General features: G+C 42.3%; 1 protein-coding gene and 1 pseudogene across 2 annotated transcripts; both read right to left on the minus strand.

Annotated features, from left to right (window-relative positions):
• Positions 1-1,206: 1,206 nt before the first annotated feature.
• On the minus strand, positions 1,207-2,620 carry LOC139006365 (killer cell lectin-like receptor subfamily G member 2; annotated as a pseudogene).
• Positions 2,621-3,091: 471 nt separating this feature from the next.
• On the minus strand, positions 3,092-20,680 carry MDM2 (MDM2 proto-oncogene). Of its 2 annotated transcripts, XM_070409766.1 has the most exons (12): positions 20,591-20,680; positions 19,897-19,979; positions 19,708-19,792; positions 17,191-17,265; positions 16,732-16,865; positions 15,552-15,601; positions 12,101-12,168; positions 11,881-11,977; positions 10,773-10,936; positions 8,655-8,810; positions 7,992-8,069; positions 3,092-3,708 (listed from the first exon to the last, which is right to left on the minus strand). In XM_070409766.1, exons 3-12 carry the CDS (start codon positions 19,786-19,788, stop codon positions 3,136-3,138), a joined length of 1,476 nt encoding a protein of 491 aa, XP_070265867.1. In that variant the 5' UTR covers positions 19,789-19,792; positions 19,897-19,979; positions 20,591-20,680; the 3' UTR covers positions 3,092-3,135. The 2 variants fall into 2 exon arrangements, with proteins under 2 accessions (XP_070265867.1, XP_070265868.1); XM_070409767.1 differs by lacking the exon at positions 19,897-19,979 and having other exon boundaries at positions 20,591-20,672.
• Between the last annotated feature and the right edge of the window lie 582 nt (positions 20,681-21,262).

The raw sequence follows: 21,262 nt of genomic DNA on the forward strand, positions 1-21,262 counted from the left end.
AAACAAAGAAACATGTCACAAATGAAAGAAATGGAAGAAAGTAAACAACTGGATATAGAGTTCAAAACCACAGTTATAAGGTCATTCAAGAATCTTCTACAAACCCCCGAGAAACTTAGTAAGACCTCTGAGGAACTTAGTGAGACCTTTAAGGATCTTAATGAGAATGCCAAAAAAAATGGAAAAGGACCAGTCAGAAATTAAGCATACACTGACTGAAATCAAGAATAATATACAGAGATCCAACAGCAGACTAGAGGATCCCAAGAATGAAGTCAAAGATTCGAAATATGAGGAAGCAAAAAACACCCATTCTGAAAAGCAAAAAGAAAAAAGAATCTGAAAATATGAAGATAAGTGTAAGGAGCCTCTGGGACAACTTCAAACATACCAACATCTGTACTATGGGGGTGCCAGAAGAAGAGAGAGAGCAAGATATTGAAAGCCTATTAGAAGAAATAATGACAGAAAACTTCCCCTACCTGGTGAAAGAAATAGACTTACAAGTCCAGGAAGCGAAGAGAACCCCAAATAAGAGGAATCCAAAGAGGACCACACCAAGACACATCATAATTAAAATGCCAAGAGCAAAAGACAAAAAGAGAATCTTAAAAGCGGCAAGAGAAAAACAGTTAGTTACCTACAACAGAGTACCCATAAGACTGTCAACTGATTTCTCAACAGAAACCATGCAGGCCAGAAGGGAGTGGCAAGAAATATTCAAAGTGATGAATAGCAAGAACCTACAACCAAGACTACTCTACCCAGCAAAGCTATCATGTAGAATTGAAGGTCAGATAAAGAGCTTCAAAGACAAGAAAAAGCTAAAGGAGTTCATCACCACCAAACCAGGATTATATGAAATGCTAAAGGGTATTCTTTAAGAAGAGGAAGAAGAAAAAGGTAAAGATAAAAATTATGAACAACAAAGCAAAAACAAATACATATCTAAAACAGTTATTTTACAAAGTAAGGGACTGTCTAAAAATAACAGAGTTTGACCTATAGAACAAGGGACTGTCTAAAAATAACAGAGTAGTTTAAACATCAGTTTCAAACAGCAGTTTTCCAAAGGAGGGATTACTATGCTTAAGTATCACAGTTGTGTGGATTGCTCAGCTCCAAGATTAGATGCAGGTACAGCCTCCTGTCAGACCCCATGCTTTGCAGGAACTTCACTTACCATGGTCGTCCTCTCCTCTGCATCTAAGGGACTTCATGTATATACATGGGCAGCCCTATGAGCTTTATAGCCCCCTGCAGCTTCAGGCCGCCGTGCACCTCGGCGCGCTGCCGTGGCACGGCGTCCTCCTTCCCCATCTCCTTGCAGCCGCAGCGGCACGTGGGGGAGCTCGGAGACTCCGCGCCCCCTTTCGTGGGGCTGGGCTGGCCCTCCGCGAGGCGGTGCTCCGCCCGGGGCGGCAGCCAGTGGCGAGCCGCGCGGCTCCACGTGCTGCCCAAGGACGCGGTCCGCGGCAGGAGCGGGTACACGGGGGGCGGCATGGCAGGAGAAGGCGGGGGACTCGGGCACGGGGACGGTGATGAAGCGCCCGAGGGTTCAGGCGAGGCGCGCGGCTGCACCCACAGGCTTCACGCGCATGTCTACCTGCAGCTCCATGGGCGCCCAGCTGCCCGGCGCCGGCTCCCACGGCGCGGCCCAGGGCACCAGCTCGGTTCCCGCCGCCTCGCCGTCCCGGGGTTGCTCGGCTGCAGAGGCCACGGCGACCGCTGCTCGGGGCCAGCGGACAACTGGCGCGCGGGGCGAGGCGAGGGCAGCTTCTTCCCGCCCGAGAGGTCCTGGCCCGCTCCGGTCGCCACCTGCACGGCCGCAGCCGTGCTGCTCCCAGGACTTTCTGGCCGTCGCTCCTCCGCGGGGGCCTGCGGCTGCGCCAGCCCGGGCACCTGGCTTTCCAAGGGCTCCATTGGCACCTCGGCCCCGGCTTGGTCTTCTCCGGATGCCGCCGGACTCCCTCTATCCCGAGCGCGGAGCCACTGAGACGCACAGTGGAGCTCACCTGGGCCCAGGTAGGGTGTCCGTTTCGCCTCTCGGGTCGGAATTGGTCCAGCTGAGTGGAAGTTGTAGATCCACGCCCCTCCCCGTGATGCCCCACCCTCCAACCAGCTCCCCTCGGGGATTGGCTGTAGTTGGGGCTGGCCACGCCCTTCCAGGCCACCCGCCCTTCCTTCACCAGGCCCCGGGGAATGAGTGGATGAGAGGGGCCTGGGCGTGTGGTTTTCCGGGGAAAGGTCTGCAAATAGACTTGAGGGAGAACCCAGAGCCCCGCCTGAGTCTTCGCTCTTCTTTGTCCTGACTCCCACCCACTTCCTCTCCCACCCCAGCCCTCAGCCTTCAGCGGATTTGGAAAGTTACAACTTGGGCGGAGGGGGGTTGGTCAAGTCTTGTAGAGATCCTCAGACCTCAGAAAAACCATGGGCTCCAAAAGAAATGGGGCGGCCTGCGGAAAAGTTGCAAAGCGAATTGTCCGGACAATGTAGTGAGAAGGGGCCCACACCTGAGAGGACTCCCGACCCCCTCCCGCACAAGTCCCAGGGACAGCTCCTCTGGGGGCCTGACTCCTACTAGCCTAGTGGTCCGCAAACTGCAGTTGGCGAGCCACATGCGGCTCTGTGGCCCCTTGAGTGTGGCTCTTCCTCAAAATACCACGTGCAGGCACGCATGTACAGTGCGATTGAAACTTCGTGGCCCATGCGCAGAAGTATTTTGTGGAAGAGCCACACTCAAGGGGCCAGAGAGTCGAATGTGGCTCGTGAGCCGCAGTTTGCCAACCACTGGCCTAGCTCATTAAAGACTGAGGAATGAAAATGTGTCTTACCATGGTGACAGGAGCTGGTCCCCCACCAGCCTGGTGAAACGGAATTTTTGGACTGGAACCTGGATTCTTTGACCGCCAGAGTCGAAGAATGAATCCATGGACAGAGAGTAGTATAGCAAAGGTGGAGACTTATCGAAGAACAAGTACAGACTCCCATGTGTTGAGAGGGAAAGAGTCCCACAGAATGGACTCCCAAGTGGGGAGGGGGAAAAGGGTCCCCTATGATTTCTTGTTTTTATAGATGTAAAAAAATAAAATTTCATTTCTAAATTTTGTTTAAAAAAATTTATAGGTAGGTCGACTAGGAGAAATAAGTTAGCACAATCATTTGAATTGGTTGTCTACACACTGGACAGGGCTTATTTCTTTTTTTTAGCTTTTTTGCACATGTAAAGCATGCCATAAGATGTCCTGTTTTGCCATGGACGATGCAACCATTTTTAGGTCGGCCTTGGCAAATCACACAAGGCTCGATGGCATTATTGGGAAAATTAGAATCCACACATTCTTTGTCTTGTGTTTCTTCCCTCTCATACTCTTTGACATCTTCTTGGCTGCTATAAATGATGCTACCAGAAGTTGATGGCTGAGAATAGTCCTCACTTTCTTGGGATAGGGAGGCTTGTGTGATCTTTTCATCATTTTCCTCAACACATGATTCTTGGGAATCACTCACTGTACTTTTTTTACAATCAGGGACATCAAAGCCCTCTTCTACTTGTGTGGGGTTTTCTAGTTTGGTTTTCTCAGGCATGCTTCCTTTTTCTTTCCCTTTGTCCTCAGGAAGCCAATTCTCACGAAGGGCCCAACATCTGTTGCAATGTGATGGCAGGGGAGGATTCATTTCATTGCACGAAGTACACTTCCAATAATCCTTCAATGAAATAAGACAGTTAGTCTCTGTTACCCTCTAATGACTAGTCATATTAACACTAACTTTAATATGTCTAGGTCAAGGGTGGGCAACCCCTGGCACGCGTGCCAAACATGGCACGCCAGTAACTTTTGCTGGCACGTGAAACCCTCTCTTACAATCTTCCATTTACAATTTTTTTCTTAATCTCGACTTTTTTATTTTTCAGATAAATTCAGTGTAGGTGCATCTTAAATAATTTTACAGAACATGTATACATTAAAAAATAAATGTATTTTTCATCATCATATACTGTGTTTTTGTCGCTCAAATGAATTTTATTATTTCTTTAAGGTTCTTCACATATGTACACCTTAAGAGATATCAAGTAGGCGTAACATGTTCTCAAAAAATTAGGGTTGGCACGTAGAAGAATTTTGAATCAGAGATTTTGCTAGTTTTGGCACTCACAAAAAGATTGCCCATCCCTGGTCTAGGTAAAATGTATCACAAGGCCTAATTTTCAGCATTTCATGTTTTATAGAAAACATTCAACATTTAAACAGTCTTTCCTCAAATATGAGATTTTAAGTACTTTTTTTTTTCCAGCTAACCTCTTAACCATGCATCTCAAGTTATCTGTTGGAGGACACAGATACATAGTTCGTTCTGAGTTGAAACAAGTGCCAACTACTGGCATCAACTACTACTCTGTAATGAGACCTGTAACCACTCCACTCCCTTAAAGGCTCAATCCTGGATACTGTGCCAGAGTCCACCCATCGATCTAGATGAAACTCTCTCTCAATCCACCATGGACTCCCTCAGCAGTGCTCTAAAATTCAGGGCTCAGCTGAGTGTTCCCTAACTTCACCCACAAAAGCAATGTGGAAACATTCTTCAATAATCACTGTCAGCTAAAATCTGTCGTCATTGTCACTATCCAAAATGTATGCCCTTTACTTGTTTATCCTTTCCTGTGTTCTCACTCTGTAACTGCTCATTGCTTTTTCTTTATCCCAACTTATTTGCCAAAACTTTCCACCATCTTCAGCCTCTTCACTGAACATATCCTTATCTCCCTATCTTAACTGAAGCATGGTTTTCCCTGAGGACCCTGTATATGTAACACTTGCCACAAAAGGTCCTGCCTATCTTGCCATGAATAATGTACCATTTCTAAGTTGCCTAACAAATGACATAATACATTAGCAACAAGGGTGGAGAATGTTCATTCTTCCACATTGGTTCTTTCAAGTTGTTAAAGTAGGTTTCTTATAACTGATAAAACCGAAGACAAACATTTCGTAATATTAGGGGTTGAGATGCTTCAAAAAGTCCAAAAATTTGCAAGATCTATGTCTGAAACATTTCACTCAATTTGATATCAAATGAGTCTAGTTACTTGAATTATTTTCTAACTAGAGACTCGTACATGAATTCATGCACTAGTGGAGTCCCTCAGCCTGGCCTGCGGGATGGGGCCAAAACTGGCTCTCCGACATCCCCTGAGGGGTCCCAGATTGCAAGAGGGTGCAGGCCAGGCCAAGGGATCTCACCAGTACACGATCGGGCATGGGAGAGATGCGGAGGTTGGCCAGCCAGGAAGGGACTGCGGGAGGGTTCCAGGGTGTGTCCAGGCCCTCTCACTCAGTCCTGATCAGCAGGAACCCAGCAGCAAGCTAACCTACAGGTCGGAGTGTCTGTCCCTTGGTGGCCAGTGCACATCATAGCAAGTGGTTGAGTAGCCTTAGCATATCATTAGCATATTTCACTTTGATTGGTTGACTGGTTGACCAGACACTTAGCATATTAGGCTTTTATTATATAGAATATAGCAAAAAAATTTTCAAAATTTTTACAATTTTACTTTTGCATCTGGGTAATTGTTTCAACCCAGAAAAGAAAAATGAGATTTCCTATTCAAATAGAAATGGCAACATTAGCAGAAGTTAAAGCAAATATTCAGTTAAAAATACCTCAGGGGCCCAGTAAAGCATATAATATTTAAGTTCTGATTTCTTCTTTTCTGAAAATATATTTTTATTGATTTCAGAGAGGAAGGGAGAGGGATAGAAACATCAATGATGAGAATCACTGATCAGCTGCCTCCTAGACACCTGCCACTGGGGATCGAGCCCGCAACTTGGGCATGTGCCCTGACTGGGAATCAAACCACAACCTCCTGGTTCATAGGTCGACACTCAACCACTGAGCCATGCTGGCCAGGCAAATCCTGATTTCTTTAATGCATATCTTACTACATTCTAATGCCAAAATGTTTATATTCAACAAGACTGGCAAAATGTTGGTAACTATTAGAAGTTGGTGATTAGTACACTTGAGATTATGTATGCTATACATACTTAAAATTTTCTATAATAGTGTTCTTTTGCTGCTCTGGTTGGGTGTTTTCCTTTTACCTTGTCTTCCAAATTGTTTTGATCCTCTTCATCATCCAACCTTCTGTTTATTTCTTTGGTGTAGTCTTCATTTCTGACTGGTTCTTTTTTATGGTTTCTATGTACCTTTTATGTTTACTATCTTCTAGGTTAAGTCCTAATTGATTTCATCCATTCTCCTCCTAAGTCCCTTGTGCATTCTTATAGCCATTTTGAACGCTGTATCTGGTAAACTGCTTGCCTCCATTTCATTTAGCTTTTTCTGGGGATTTTTCCTGTTCTTTCATTTGGGGCAGGTTTGTCTCCCCATTATGTCTGCCTCTTTGTGTTTGCTTCTACATATTAGGTAGACCTGCTATGACTCTGTGTTGGTAGAGTGGCCTTCCCTAGTAGGTGTCCTGTGGGATCTTGTGGCACAGAGTCCTTGATCACCTGAGCTGGATGCTCCAGAAATGTCCCTTGTGGGAATTATGTGGGCCCTCCTGTTGTAACTGTCTCGACTGCTACTGGCCCATTCATGTGTGGGGTCAACCCTTAGACTGGCTGTGAGGATCGATCCCAACCACAGAGCATGAGCTGCTGTGCAGGTGCTGACCACTCAGAGTGGAATTTGCCTCAGTAGAATCTGGTGCCTGCTGAGATCTTTGGATATGCTGCTTTTGAAGCTAATTGAATCCTGCTCTGATGTTGTCTGACACTGGCACTGGGTATACTGGATCTGGGGACTCTTGGGAGGGACTCTGGTACAGGTCAATGTCAGACGCTGCCAATGACTGGCCCTGGGCAACCTGTTTAAAGCTGCAAAGTGATTCATAGTTTGTGGCTGCCTATCCTGGGATTGAGTGTGCTCGGGGAGGATTAAGCTGTGTACCAAGGCTTACTTATACCAGCACTGTACCTAGGGGCCAGTCAGCGAAAGTCGCTAGGAACCTCCAGGTCTGCCTCCACCTGCCTCCAACTGTTAGGCTCAGTCACTGAAAGGGCCTCTAGCAGTACTCAAGTTGCATGCAACAGGTTCTCAGTGAGTGACAAGGTGAGAGGTGTTCTCCATATCTATATGAGTCCAATCATGGTGCCAGAGCTGGGTCGGAGAACACTCAGCAAATGTCCCAGGGTATACCAAGTCTAGCTGCTCCTGCTGGGTGCTCGCATACCTTTGTGGTGGGCAGGGTCTCAGGGAGTCGTCAGGGTGAGGCCAGCAGAGTTTATCAGGCCTAAACAAGCCAAGATTTGGCCCTGTGAAAGGAAGGCTCTGCACCAGTTGGACGTGTGAGAAAAAAATTTCCCCCGTCCAAGAGCCATGCAACAAAATTTGCCTGAATCCTGCCTCTCCCTGGCAGACAGAAATCCCGCTGCTTTTCACAGCCAGATGTTATATGGGCAGCTCTTCCTGGCTCTGGTGCTCTGGGCTTAAGACCCCATACTTATCAGGGAATCCCCCTGCAGCTGAGATACTCCCCTGGAACCTCAATTGCCGCCTGTGGGAGCAGGGTCAGTCCTTTTACTCTCTGCACTTCCTACGAGTCTCGAGTCTTGATGTGGACTCTTCTGTAAATCCTTGGTTATAAGACTTCTCTTCAGCTGGTCTTCAGTTAGTTATTCAGGTTGATTGCTCTATATTTAATTGTTTGGTCCTGGGAGGAGGTGGGTGTACCTCCCACCTATTCCACCACCATCTTGGATCACCTTTCATAATAATGTTCTTTAAGTTTCAGCTCAAAAGTTAAAAAAATGTAGCAACATATCCCAACACAACAAATAAAAGAACAAAACACTTTAAATAATTAAAATTTTAAAGATTTTAACTTTATAAAAATTGCCTCGTCAGGAAGTAGACTAGATATATTCTAATCTTGATTTCAATGTTATTTTTTGATACCTTAAAAACAGATGTATACTTACAGCTAAGGAAATTTCAGGATCATCTTCAAATGAGTCTGTATCACTCTCCCCTGCGTGATACACAGTAACTTGATATACCTAATAAAATAAACCCATTATTTTTTTTTCAACCAGAAAGGTTTCTTAATGGTAAGTCCTAAATGAATAACATGTGCTACTATATATCGGAAATTCTGAGACAACGGTCAAATGGAATAAGAGCATAAAGGGGGAAAAATGGAGATCACTGAGCCAATATGGTAAAAACTCAGATAAGATAATATGCAGTACAAGCATCTTATTTTATAAATAAGGTATTAAATAACAATGAAACAGCTAAAAATGTAGGCAACAGATCTAGAGATACTATGTGACTTTATATAACTGCATGCATGCGTCACTTTTATAAAAAGTAAATTAATATTAACAGAGGGGAACTGAGTTAAATATTTTTAATGAGCTGACTATTATAACAATGCTCATTAAGGCCTACATACTTCTTGGCATATTTATAAAAATATAAATCAGACAAGGAACTACAAAGCCTCATTTCCACATAACAATATTCCAGTTTGAATAAATCAAGTTCAAGTATTTCAAGTAAAATCTGAATACATTCTTTCAATCTCATCAGTCAACAAATTAAAAAAAATTTTAGAATATAATTAGAGAAAATAAAACTACCTCATCATCTTCATCTGAGAGTTCTTGTCCTTCTTCACTGAGGTTATAATCTTCTGAATTAAAAGACTCAACTTCAAATTCTACACTGAATCGATCTGAAACTGAATCTTGATCCAACCAATCACCTGATTGTTCACTTACACCAGCATCAAGATCCTAAAATCAGGGGTTGAGGGGGTGACATTGTACATTACTTGTTGGCCTATATAACAGCTTCCTAAATCATCCCTGTGCCCCTAACTCTTCCTTAATTCTATTCTGCACACTGACACTAAACTAAGATTCTGGATCCCCCAGCCAGTGGGGCTTAGCAATTGAGTGTCGACCCAGGAACCAAGATGGTCTATCTTCCCATGAGGACAAGGATCATATCTACCTTGACTACCACAGTATCTCTAGTGCCAAATAAAACCTGGAAAAGAAGACACTTAAATATCTACTGAATAAACTTGTTCTACTCATGCCATCTAGTGGCCTACATAAGTAACAGCTCTTCTAAATACTAACTGTAAAGTTCACATCTGTATCCATAAAATTACTGCTTTGGAAGAGAAAAACAAATACTAGCAACAAGAATACATAAAAAGAATAGGGTTAATATCATAATTGGTTCAGTCCCTTATATATTCTAGAAAACTAAAAAATGATCATTTGGATCCAGAATAGTGATCAGGAGAAACTGTCATATCACAAATAAATGTTCTAATTTTAATTACATTTTAAAGACCATGTTAAATGACAAGAAAGAAAATATTCCATTTTTCAAGTACTCTTGCTAGCAAAAACTTCTTTACAAAACTTCTTTCAGTGACATCGCTTAAGAATTTTACTCCTGGATTTTTATCAATCCAACACTTCAGATTTTTATCAATCAAAATGTACTGATATGTCATCCATGCAATATTACACCCATTTCACAGCATTAGTATCAGACCTTCTTGATGTCTAGTCCTACATATCGCAAATGTAAAGCTCAGACTCTGCCAATTTACTTGCTGACAACTATAGTAAAAAAAATTTATTCTAAATATTTAACACAAATTTGCCTTAGAATCTAAAATATCTAACTAAATCAAATTTCCATTTTTGTTCCCTTACTTTATTTTTTATTTTTTTATTGATTTCAGAGAGGACGGGAGAGGGAGAGAGAAACATCAATGATGAGAGAGAGCCCTAGCTGGTTTGGCTCAGTGGATAGAGCAGGGATCCTCAAACTTTTTAAACAGGGGGCCAGTTCACTGTCCCTCAGACCGTTGGAGGGCCGGACTATAGTTTAAAAAAAAACTATGAACAAATTCCTATGCACACTGCACATGACTTATTTTGAAGTAAAAAAACAAAACGGGAACAAATACAATATTTGTATTTGCATGTGGCCCACGAGCCGTAGTTTGAGGACCCCTGGGATAGAGCGTCGGCCTGCAGACTGAAGGGTCCTGGGTTTGATTCCAGTAAAGGGATTATGTCCAGGTTTCGGGCTCGATTCCCAGTAGGGGGCGTGCAGGAAGCAGCCAATCAATGGTTCTCTCTTAACATTGATGTTTCTATCTTTCCTTCCCCCTTCCTCTCTGAAATCAATAAAAATGTATTTTTTTTAAAAAAATGATGAGAGAGAATTATTGACACTAGTTCATTGACACTCAACCACTGAGCCACACCAGCCAGGCTATTCTCTTATTTAAAAAAAAAATTCTAAATTCTCAGACTATCCTATATTCCAATTTAATTGAACTTATATTGGTGTAGTGGCCTACAAGATTCTCTAACATATAGGATGACATTAATAACTATTAATATTGGTACTAATTTTACCAACCCACCTCAATGCTACTCTGCTATCTTACACCATTCTCCCTAAATCTAGGGTTGGAGTAGGGAAGAGCTATACTTGTTTATTTGGAAAAAAAAAAAAAAAACTTACCGGGAGCATTTGAGATCTTGCTCCCTGGCATATGTCACCAGTTTGGCTTAAACAAACTCATAAAAATAAAAATTACCACTGTATAGCAGTAATCACAAATACATGTACATCCTACCTGAATGCTTATTAGAACTGCCAAAATTAGATTGAAAAAACAAGTCTTATTAAGTCATTTTTTACTTAAGCAAGAAGATTACCGGATTTGATGAAGTCCCTGTTGATTCACTACTACTACTGCTTCTTTCACAGCGTATCTCCCTTATTACACACAGAGCAAGGCTTTCATCAAAGGAAAAGGAAATACTATCAGATCTGTGGCGCTTTCTTTGACGTTCACCAGATAATTCATCTGAGTTTTCTTCTGGATATGTAAGGAAAAACAAATTAATTAAATTACTACACAGTTTATTTTAGAAATTAAGCTGTCATGAGTACCTATTTGTACTGAAATTTAGTTCCAATGAAATTAAACCTGTTTCAACAGTTAATACTTTCATTGGATCTGTACAAAATAATAGCACAATACTATTTTTAAAAGCTTTTTAAGCTTCTTTCAGAATGTTATCCCCATTAAATCACAATTTAATCTATCCCTAGCTTGTATTAAACAATCTAGGATTTCTGTCATAAGTCAATATACTCAGAAGGTACATCTGCAATTCACTTCAGCATAAGTTAATAAAAATATAAATTGATTCTCTCCCCCCAAAATAACTAACCTTTTGTTCCATTCCCATATATTTACTAAGACTCCTCTGCCCTTACTACCCTCACATACAGGATTTTAGTCTGGGTTTAACTATTTCATTGATCTTCTTTCACCTGATTCATATACTTTTGGTTATAATGACTTTTGATTAGGCAACAGCCTCCTCATCCACTATCTTTTAGCTGCAAAACTGTTCAGCTATTTTCTTTATCTTGTTTTTATTTCTAAGACGGTATTTACCGTTTTTAAACTCACTGATATTTTATTACTTATTAAAAACAATTACAATACTTTAACTACTAAGGTGACTAAGAATAATGAGTTTATATCTTTGTCCTCTATTATCTTGAATGGAAAACTGGCTAACTATAAAATCCAGGGGGGGCGGCAAAGTAAACTGCAGTCAACCAGAAAAATGTTGCTCAGAAAGCAATTTTTAAAATCAAACAAATCACATAAAACTGAGACTAAAACTCAGAAATTAATTCATCTAAATCAAAAAAAGCACAATTTAATTAAGCCAAAGTGTATTAATTTCCTAAGAAAATGAACACTGAAAAGCTGTTTGAAAATGACAATTAAATATTCACATATACCTGTCTCACTAATTGTTCTCCTTCTAGATGAGGTAGATGGTCTAGAAACCAAATCTGAAGATGAAGGTTTCTCTTCCTGAAGCTCTCGTACAGAGTCCTAAGAATTCAAGGGGAAAAAGACACACAAACTTAACTTGTAACACCAGAAAGCTAATTCCCCGTTGTAATAACATTTCCTATTTTCAAGAATTATACTAGAATGAGTTAATTTCAAAATTACCTTTTGATCACTCCCACCTTCAAGGTGACATCTGTTTTCACTCACAGATGTACCTGAATCTGATGGTTCTGGTGGAAAATAAAAACAGAAAAACACAAACTAAGAAAGGGCTACTCAATATATAGTCCAGGACAAAATGCTCACACAATTTAACCTTTCAACAAATATTAAACATGTGTCTCCCAGCCTGGCTGGCATGGCTCAGTGGTTGAGAGTCAACAAATGAACCTGGTCATGGTTTGATTCCCAGTCAGGGCACATGCCCAGGTTTTGGGCTCGACCCCCAGTGGGGATCAATTAAAAATATACATATTAAAAACTAAAAAATATTTTTTAAAAAAACTGACTTTCTAGTGCACAGCAAGTATTTTATCCAACAAGCAATAAGAAACCCTTCCCTAAATGGTCTTTTTATAAATTATTTTATTTATTTCAGAAAGGAAGGAAAAGGGAGGGAGAGAGAGAGAGAAACATCAATGATGAGAGAGAATCATTGACTGGCTGCCTCCTACACACCCCACACTGGGGATCAAGCCTGCAACCCCGACATGTGGCACCCCACCCCCCACCTCCCGCCCACCCGCCAATCCCACTGGGAATCAAATCTCAATCTCCTGGTTCTAGCTGGACCACCAGCAATGCCAGCTGGGCCTAAATGGTCTTTTTATGCACAGGAGTGACAAATCACTCAGGCAAAATATAAGGAAAAGAGAGCAGAGGCAGGAAAACCAGTATTGGACAGCAACTGCAATACTACATATAAAAAAGTATTAAAACCTAAACTAAGCCATGGAAAAAAGATAAATTCCAGAGAAATTAAAAAGGTAAAAACCAGGGTGTCTGACACACAAGGCAAAAGGAGAAAGGAGTTAAGGATTCCAAGATTCTACCCGGGATGGATAAATGGGTGGTGCTATTCATCAAGACAGAAACTGGAAAAGATGAATAGACTTGGATGGGAAGATAGTGAACTAAAGGGGATGAAACTCAGGTAGGTAATTTTAGTTTTTAACTGGATGTGTAGACATGGAGCTCAAAAAGTCAGTTTCAGTTACAGAAATTACCAAACATCATAATCAAATGCGCTTTACTGCTCCCTGAGACATTTTCACCTTAGTAGGGAAGTCAGGACTGAGCATTAACAATTTGAAATGATATACAATGTCGTAACAGTTTATTTCTTCTTTATATTATGAGCAAGGTATTATACTTATTTTAAGTTGTACGTGTACATTTTATATTTTTAGTGTAACAGGTATTACAAAGCAGATATAATAAAAAAGGAAGCACTAGATATGACAAGGTTTAGAACACTATGAGTTCTACAGTTAATGCAACTAAACTGAAACCTGAAACTCAGAATGGAAATAACATAAGAAATTTACGAATTACCATCTCATTAACATAATGTTCCTAGTAATCCACCAAGGTTTATTTACTTTTTTGTCCTTTTCAAAATGTATTTTTATTGATTTCAGAGAGGGAGAAGGAGAGAGAGATAGAAACATCAATGACAGAGAACCATTGGTCAGCTGCCTCCTGCACGCCCCCTAGTGGGGGTTGAGCCTGCAACCTGGCACGTGCCTGGACTAAGAATCAACTGACATCCTGGTTCACAGATGTAAGCTCAACCACTGAGCCACAATGGCCGGGCTTACCAAGATTAATTTACATGAATGAAAACATCAGAGATAATACTTCAGAAAACTGAAAACACTACTACAGATACTATCTATAGTTGTTTATGTGCCCTCATTTGATTTCATAAAGAGCTTTGTAAAACAATAAAGTCACCAGACTAATAATCACCTCTATTCCAAATAAGATAGATGGTGATGCCCTTTTCTGGGTCTTGAATCCTAACTTTGGAAGAATAAGTATTCAACACATTTACTAAGCACCATATTAATAAAACACTACTATGTGTGTGATGCAGAATATAGACCTGAACAGGACATAAGAAAGCAATATAAACAATTATAAAAAGAAACATATCAATAAAATTTAAGTACAGAATAGTAGGAACATAAAGGAATGGTCTGTTCATTCTGGGAAATAAGCTTCTGAGAACAGTTTTTTGTTTTTGTTTTTTGAGAAGAGTTCTTAACTGACTTTCTAGGATGGGCTTTAAGAAATCTGTGGTGTACTGGAGCCAGCTCCTACCATCACTCAAACCCAGACTGTGCACCTTTCTTCCCAATTCTGTGTTTGTACCCTAAAAATGGCCATGGTGGGAGTATTTACACCATGGAAATCAGCAACCAATATAAATCAGGCCTTTTCCCCTGGAGAGTGGATTAAAACACTTACCAACATACCACTATCCTATATAATAAAAGGATAATATGCAAATGGACCCTAACAGCAGAACAACTGGGAATGACTGGTCACTATGACACACACTGACCACCAGGGGGCAGACGCTCAATGCAGGAGATGCCCCCTGGTGGTCAGTGCGCTCCCACAGAGGGAGCTCCGCTCAGCCACAAGCCAGGCTAACAGCTGCCAGTACAGCGGTGGTGGTGGGAGCCTCTCCCACCTCCTCAGCAGCACTAAGGATGTCCAACTACAGCTTAGGTCTGCTCCCTGCTGGCAAGTGGACATCCCCCGAGGGCTCCCGGCTGCCAGAGGGATGTCTGACTGCCAGCTTAGGCCTGATTCCCTGGGGAACAGGCTTAAGCCAGCAGGTGGACTTCCCCCGAGGGGTCCCAGACTGCGAGGGCACAGGCCGGGCTTAGGGACACCCCCGAGTGCACAAATTTTTGTGCACTGGGCCTTTAGTATATGTATATTTTTCCAGAATGAGAATCCAGTGCTTTTGTCACATTATAAAGGGGTAAGTGACCCAAAAATAACCTGTTAAGAACAATACGTCTAAAGGCAAGAAAGTACAATGCCACTTACCTAAACAAATTGGTAAACAAAGCTTTGTCTATTATAAAAGTAAAAGCACACACACACACACACACACACACACAAATACCCATCCTTTCAAATGGTCCTATCTAGGTATATACATTACTTCCCGAAGCCTTTCAATACATTTCAGGTTTGATCACATCTCTACTTAGCAATAACTTTTGAAATTATACACATTTCAAAACAAATACTAACCCTCATATCCCAAGGCCTAAACAGAGGTAACAAGACATTTAACCTTACATATCATAAATCTGCATTAGAGCCTTAGTGTTACGATGTTTTAGTTCAGTGGTCGACAACCGGTGGTCTGTGGACCACTGGTGGTCCATGAGGTCCGAACGGTTGATGACCACTGTTTTAGTTCATATGTAGTTCTTCCCATTAAATTTATCATATTCTTTTATTACAGTTAAACGTATCATTAAAGCAACTTTTAAAGAGAATCACAATTACAAAATGACTAAACATACACAAAATGTCTTAAAATATTTTCATGGTATATGTTTATGATATTCAAAAATTAACTTACCTGCCTGATTGACTATTACCAAGTTTTTGTAGATCATTGTGTATATTTTCCTTGTAGGGAGAAGAAATAAGAAATGTACATTTTAAAATAAATGTATCAAATTGGCCTTAACCAGACTTTTAAAAGTATTATTATATTTAAGTGCACAAAGACCAAATTTTAAATCATTGAATTCATATTATATCAATGTTCTAGGTCTTAAAAGCACCATAATTAGTTGTAGAATGATTACATACAGCTACCTTTTACAATCACTAAAGTCTCTCTAGTTGAAAGATTTTATGTTTCCATCTCTTGAAATGTGCCTTGTTTGGACTTTACCAAACAATTCCAGAGAATGGGTATAAATGCAGAAAGCGGGTTAACATATGTACTTATTTTCAAAGAGAAATTTTCTAGCTTTGTTTAGAAATAGACTACCTAAAAAAAGTAGTGTGTTATAAAAACCCCACTATAGAAACTTGATTCTAATTTTGACTCTCATCAACGCTTGACCAGTCATCTAATGGATTTTCTTTCTTGACCTTAAAATTTGTTGAAGATAAAACAGTATTATTCATCTTGTAAATACAGACTGAGAACCTACTATGTACCAATCACTGTTCTAGAAACTGGGGGGAAAGAATACAAAAACCCCACCAATCTCTGCTCTCATTGAACTTACATCTTAAAAGGAAGGCAATTCACTTATTCCAGTCTTCATTGATATCATAGTGTTTTTTGTTTTTTTTTAAACCAATGATTTTAGAGAATGTTTTTGGTCACAAGACATCATTTCTAATTCTCAAGGTTAAGAGAGAAGTGCCAAATCCAACTATTTCTTTTTACCCTTGGGACTGATGATACAGCTCCTTAAACTCACAAGTCAACATTTTTATTCATATCCTTTTTCTAAGTCAGCAATTTCCCCAGTATGTAACCTCTCAACATATCAGAATTCAAGTCAAAGATAACTTTAATACCAGAAATTACATCTCCAAATAATACAAGAATAAACTGTGTTTCTCGTACTCACAACTAAAAACCTACTTTTGCCCCCCCCCATATGCTATATTGCTAAGAAATTAAAATTTAGCATCTTTTACATATAACAATTTTTCTCTGACAAAAAGGAGGGTGGAGGTGAACTGAAACATTTAGCCAGCTTGTTTTTTACAATAGACTAAACTGAAAAACTCACCTGTGTTCTTTCACAGAGAAACTTGGCACTCCAAACAAATCCCCTAGAAGGTCATTTGAACAATATACAATATGCTGTTGCTTCTCATCATATAATCGCTTCTTCATAATATACTGGCCAAGATAAAATATAACCTGAAACAGAAATATGATTTCTGAGGATTAATGAAAATTAAATGTTAGTTTCAAATACATTCAATATCATTTATCTGAAGAGGGTTAAACCAGCAACCATATTCACAACCATCAAAAATAACAACCCTATAAAAAGCTGCTTTTAAATCTTTTCCTTTTAATTTGATGGATGCAGAGACATTGCTTCTGATTTAAATAAAACTTTAAAATGTATTTTTTCAGACCTTAACTGCTCAGATATCTAGGTACTACACATTAGGAAAAGAAAAGGCAGCAAAATGCTAGTAAGACATTAGTTATCTCATTAACTCTTAGTTCAGCTTACCTCTTTCATAGTATAAGTGTCTTTTTGTGCACCAACAGATTTTAACAACTTCAAAAGCAATGGCTTTGGTCTAACCTATGAAAAAGAGTTGCTATTATACTTCCAAATTTATTACAGAACTATAAGCCCCATTGCAAACATGTCCATAATTTCAATAAAGATAGCAGACACTACATTTAACAATCTCACAAGGTTATACTTCAAAAAATAAGTCACAATGTTTTCACTAAATATAATAGACTATATAAACTGAATACCAGACTGTCTGAACAGTTTGAAAAAAAATGCTGGGACCTAATTATTACACAGTCAGACTTCTCAACTGTTACCAGTTGTCATCAAAACAGGTATCCATGCCGATGCAGTGAAAATTATGTTTTTTCCCTCCAGCTGTTTCTGTCATCAGCTTATTATCTTACAAACTCAGCCACATAAATGGAATACCCCTATGAGCTTACTGTAAACTAAATTACAAAACCCAAGAAAAATAAACCTTTAGTGTGGGGCCTTTTACCAATCTTTTCCTTCTACAGATTAGGTTCCTGAAGATTGGAGAATTTAAATAACCAAACCAAGGTGACAAGATAATTAAGAGCAGATCTGAGACTGCCACTTATGCCCCTCAATTACAAGCCACCATTTTCTTCTGACTCTATCATGCTGCCTCTTAGTTCAGCGGTTCTCAACCTGTGGGTCGAGACCCCTTTGGCGGTCGAATGACCCTTTCACAGGGGTCGCCTCAGACCATCCTGCATATCAGATATTTACATTACGATTCATAACAGTAGCAACATTACAGTTAAGAAGTAGCAACGAAAATAATTTTATGGTTGGGGTCACAACATGAGGAACTGTATTTAAAGGGCCAGAAGGTTGAGAACCACTGTCTTAGTTGGTCTTCATTTCAATTATCTACTTGATAAACATTTACTGAGTTTCTACCATGCACCAAACAGTGACAGGTATTGGCAAAAAATAAATAAATAAATAAAGGAAAACATATGACCTGTATTCCAGGGGCAGTTAACTACACTGAAGGGAACCAAAGTTTTGCTACCCTGAAGCTGCTTTGGGGGATACTGATTTTAAGCTGTTTATTAAAAAACAAAAGATTCAGAAAGACTTTCTGACCCTCCCCTTCTTTCCTTCCCAAGAGATTCAGAAAGAAAAACCTGCTTCAGGAAGGAGATCGCAGGATGTGTCTTAGCCTCATTGAACTGAGGGGGTAGTAAGAGGTATCAGGCAGGGGCCGGTTAGTAGCTGCCCTCCGTGCCCCACTGTTTCTGAGTTGCCTAGCAAGAATTTTCTGTTAAAGTAAGGGAAATAGCCGAAACCGGTTTGGCTCAGTGGATAGAGCGTCGGCCTGCGGACTGAAAGGTCCCAGGTTCGATTCCGGTCAAGGGCATGTACCTGGGTTGCAGGCACATCCCCGGTGGGGGATGTGCAGGAGGCAGCTGATCGATGTTTCTCTCTCATCAATGTTTCTAACTCTCTATCCTTCTCCCTTCCTCTCTGTAAAAAATCAATAAAATATATTTAAAAAAAAAAAAAAAAAAGTAAGGGAAATAAGTGCGCTCCGCTCTTCCTCAACTACTTATAAATGGCCCATTCTCACTTCTGAAATCTAATACCCCATCCCCCGTTTTCTCCTTCGTCCAAAAATGTCTTATTCACCCCATGTTGCCTCACTGTCTTTGGAACTTTCATACCCATGCCCATGCATTAAAACTTTGATTTTTCTCCTGTTGATCTGTCTGTTAATTAGCCCAGCCAGAAGAACTTAGAAGGTGCGAAGAAAAGTGTTAATATTTTTTAGCCTCACACTATTAACAGTCTTTCGGTGAGCTAGCAAGTTATCAGTAGCAATCAAATAGTATGCATATAATTCAAGACCCATGAGTTCTCCCATAAAATACTTTTACAGAAATATTCAAAAATAAGTCATAACCTTTTCATTAAATGTATCCTAACACAAAGCAGCACTATGTGTAATACTCAAAAATTAAAAGGCAATTAAAACAGTCAAGGCATAAATTTTTTAAATGGCATACTGTTAAGAAATACTATACAGCTGATAAAAAACAATTCTGTAATTTTATTTGACAGAGATGTACCTCTAACTTAATGTCATCTCACTAGAACAAAACAATACCATTAAAATTCACACGTGCACATATGTATGTGGTTATCTACACTTTAAAAAAATCTAAAAGACATAGTCAAAAGGCTAGGATTTTCGGTTGTGACTTGTCTTCATTTCTGCCCATGCCTCAACTCTACCGGCATGAATTACTTTTGTGACTTCTAGGAACCATTTAAAAAGTTAAATACTAACGAGTCAACACGGGGAAAACCTCTGTCACATAATACATGCCACCACCTAGCAGAATCTAAGCTACGTACACACCATCCCACTCTTAAGGGGCCCGGCAATTTTGGGTGGGTCGACCTAATTCAGCTGATCACATCACCAAGGAAAATATTCTTAAAAGTTACCCTTTGAGACAAAATACCAACCAGGGTCTCTTGTTCAGAAGCCGGAATCTGTGAGGTGCTCACAGCACCATCCGTAGACACAGACATACTGGTATTGCACATCTGCCTGAGAGTAGGGGGAAAAGATAAAACACCGTCAATACTTAAAACAATACCTTTCGATAGCAACGCGTTTACAGAAACTGAGGCCACCTGCAAGCGGGTCCTCACCTGGTTCGCTAGAGATGGAGCTCCGTGTGTGCGCCCGGTGCCAAAGTGCGCACAGCTGGCAGAGGTCCGGTTTAAATCCCCAGCTGCAGACAAGTCGGGGCTTAGCTCCGGGACTGCGGGCTCGGAATGTGTCCGAACTTGACCGGCCCAGCAAACAGCTGAGTCAACCTGCCCGAGACCCAGCCCACTCGCGCCCAGGCTCCCCGCCCGCTGCAGGCGGGGGGGCCACGGAGCAGGCACCTGTCATTACGCTCACCCCCGCCCGGGCCGCCGGACCGCCGGCGCCGCAGGGCCCCCAGCCCCGCGACCTCCGCCCCGCCGCCCGCACAGCCCTCCGCCCGCCGGTCCCCGCCCCCCCAGGCCGGGAGCGCGCGCGGCCTGGAACCCAGATGGCAACCAGCTCGCCTCCTTCCAACAAAACCTCCCCGAACCCACGTGCTCTGCACCCCCCACCACCAAGTGCACAAAGCCTGCGTGCAAGGGGGCAGGCTGGCAGCCACGGCAGCGAGACCGAGTCCCGGCGCCAACCCAGGACTGCCCGCGCGCTTCCCGGCTGGAACCTGTTCTCACCCAGCCCGGGCGGTCCGCGCCGGGAGTGGGGTGGGGCGTCCCCAAGGTGACCCAGGGCCCTTCGCGAGCGCGCGGCAGCCCTCCACCCGGGGCGTCCACTCGCGGGCCCGGCCGCTCCACTTACTCTGTGCGGAGGAGCAGGCCCCTGGCGTCGGAAGCGGCCGGGCCTCGGTCCGCGGGCTTAGGACCGCCCCTCGGGCTCGGCTTCTTGCTCCATTTCCTTCTGGACGCACAAGCCCGCACATGCCCCACGGGGAGCGCAGCTGGACTAGGGGCACCGAAACTGCGACCCCTACCGCCCGAGGGCGCCGCGCCGGAAACCGCGGCCCATCCGGGCCTTCCAGCGCGCGCGGCCCGGACCCGCCGCCTCGGCCAATGGGGGCCGGGCCGGGGCGGGGCGGGGCAGGGCCTCCGCGAGGGCGGGCGGCGGGCTCTGCGCGCCCCCGGCAGGTGGCGAGGGGCGCGGGGCGCCGGGCGCCTGCAACGGGCACCCCCGGGCGCCCCTTTCCGCTGCCGCCCGGTTCGGCGCGAGACGCTGGGACGCCTTTGTCCGTGGTGCTGTTTTTTGTATTTCTTCTCTTTTTCTCCGCCCGACCGGGGTGGAAACTACAGGCAAATGCATAGCTTCGTGCGGTCACCGAAAGGGAAACCAGAACTGACAGCTGTGGGATATATTCAGCTGCGCGCCCGCCGCCGGAGCCGGATGCGAGGGAGTTATTTCGAGACTTGCGTTTTTTCAAAAGTACGACTGACATTAGCGCCATGTGGCCTTGTACCGCGGATGCACACAGACGGC

This window comes from Myotis yumanensis, unplaced genomic scaffold (assembly GCF_028538775.1).
Source record: "Myotis yumanensis isolate MYYU_CA2020_CCGP unplaced genomic scaffold, mMyoYum1.0.hap1 SCAF_3, whole genome shotgun sequence".
Classification (NCBI taxonomy): Eukaryota; Metazoa; Chordata; class Mammalia; order Chiroptera; family Vespertilionidae; genus Myotis; species Myotis yumanensis.

Excerpts from the sequence above, each read along its gene's own strand:
- MDM2 (XM_070409766.1), bottom strand. The coding sequence starts at position 19,788 with ATGTGCAATACCAGTATGTCTGTGTCTACGGATGGTGCTGTGAGCACC. Across the intron at positions 11,978-12,100 it reads AAGGTGGGAGTGATCAAAAG|GACTCTGTACGAGAGCTTCA; the intron begins GTAATTTTGAAA and ends TTGAATTCTTAG. Across the intron at positions 8,811-10,772 it reads CAGGGACTTCATCAAATCCG|GATCTTGATGCTGGTGTAAG; the intron begins GTAATCTTCTTG and ends CCCTGATTTTAG.